Consider the following 1,209-nt stretch of genomic DNA (forward strand, 5'->3'; position numbering starts at 1 on the left):
GCCATTAGCTTGTTTTTGCTCTTATAACTCGGAGAACATTTATTGGGTTTGTTGTTCGCAAGCTGAAGGTATTTTCCGCACACCATTTCCCACTGGCTCTTGAGGGAAAACGGCATGTTGAATTCCTTGCAGGTTTCCAAGAAAACGGGGTAAACATATTTCAGCTTAGAATGGTCTACGGTTGGCAGAAGATGGTGCAGACTGTGGTCGCCAAAGACGGTTGCAACTAAAAACAGATTTCCTGTTACTTCGACCCTGTTCAAAGAAAGAAAAGAAAAATAGTAGGTGGAAATAGCAACGGCGTCTGGGAGGATGATTTTGGAAAATCGTGGTATGTTATTTTGAGATTGATTTTGTGAATAAATATCCACAGTAATATATACCCCATCTTCGGTTATAACAAGTAATTTGTCATGATATCTTAACATAGAAGACATTTTGGTAGGTCAGTCGTTGAATCCGACAAATCATTATCTTGAGAAATTAATTAATCTTATCGTAATGGACTGCGACACATTTCTGATAAACATTAAGATACGAACTCCCACCTTCACCTTCTCTTTTATCATTTTCTCTACATAAAAAAATCTTCACCACAGAAATATCCTGACTGTAATCATATACAATATTAAAACATCTACATACCCTCGGTTTCCTTAAGCATTCTAAGTCTCGTTCACAGTCGACGCATAGAAAAACCAAGAGCACCATACCTGTCTCGAACTGCGTCTAACTGGCAGAGGCCCCAATCGCGGTCCTCCCTCATGGCGTCCCCCTCATGGTAAATTTCTGGGTGATGATGAGCCACAACGAGGCCGACTCCTGTGAACCACGAGCTGCAAGCAGCGTGCAACACGAGCCACAACCTGTTTTTCAGATTTGGGGAAAAAGTATGTACGCTGAGAATAATTCGATGGTTTGGCTTAAGACAAGGATTTATACAGAAACTTAACAGAGTATTTCGTACAAATGTTGAGGAAGATGTAAACGACTGTCTGTAAGTGTCAAATATATTTCACGCTTGCCAAGGTTAAATTAACCATCTTCACTGAATGGAACAATATTTTGCACTTCTTACCTGTCTGCCCGCTATGAATCTACTCATACACGCACACATATATATATATATATTTTTCTTCTTCTTTTCTTCTTTCTTTTCTTTTCTTTTTTTCTTTCTTTCGTAGGATATGAAACAGTGCGCTGACAATA

The 1,209-nt window shown here is 39.2% G+C and overlaps 1 protein-coding gene across 1 annotated transcript in view; it reads right to left on the reverse strand.

Moving 5' to 3' along the window:
- Window positions 1-13: 13 nt before the first annotated feature.
- Window positions 14-1,209, reverse strand: part of LOC119591883 (cytochrome b5-related protein-like) — a gene marked incomplete at its 3' end in the record, with an annotated part of 10,770 nt that continues 9,574 nt past the window's right edge. The window contains 2 exon segments of the mRNA XM_037940625.1: window positions 14-255; window positions 714-866. Of these exon segments, the coding sequence (XP_037796553.1) occupies window positions 14-255; window positions 714-866 (395 nt within the window).

The sequence above is a fragment of the Penaeus monodon genome, chromosome 29, assembly GCF_015228065.2.
Source record: "Penaeus monodon isolate SGIC_2016 chromosome 29, NSTDA_Pmon_1, whole genome shotgun sequence".
Lineage (NCBI taxonomy): Eukaryota > Metazoa > Arthropoda > Malacostraca > Decapoda > Penaeidae > Penaeus > Penaeus monodon.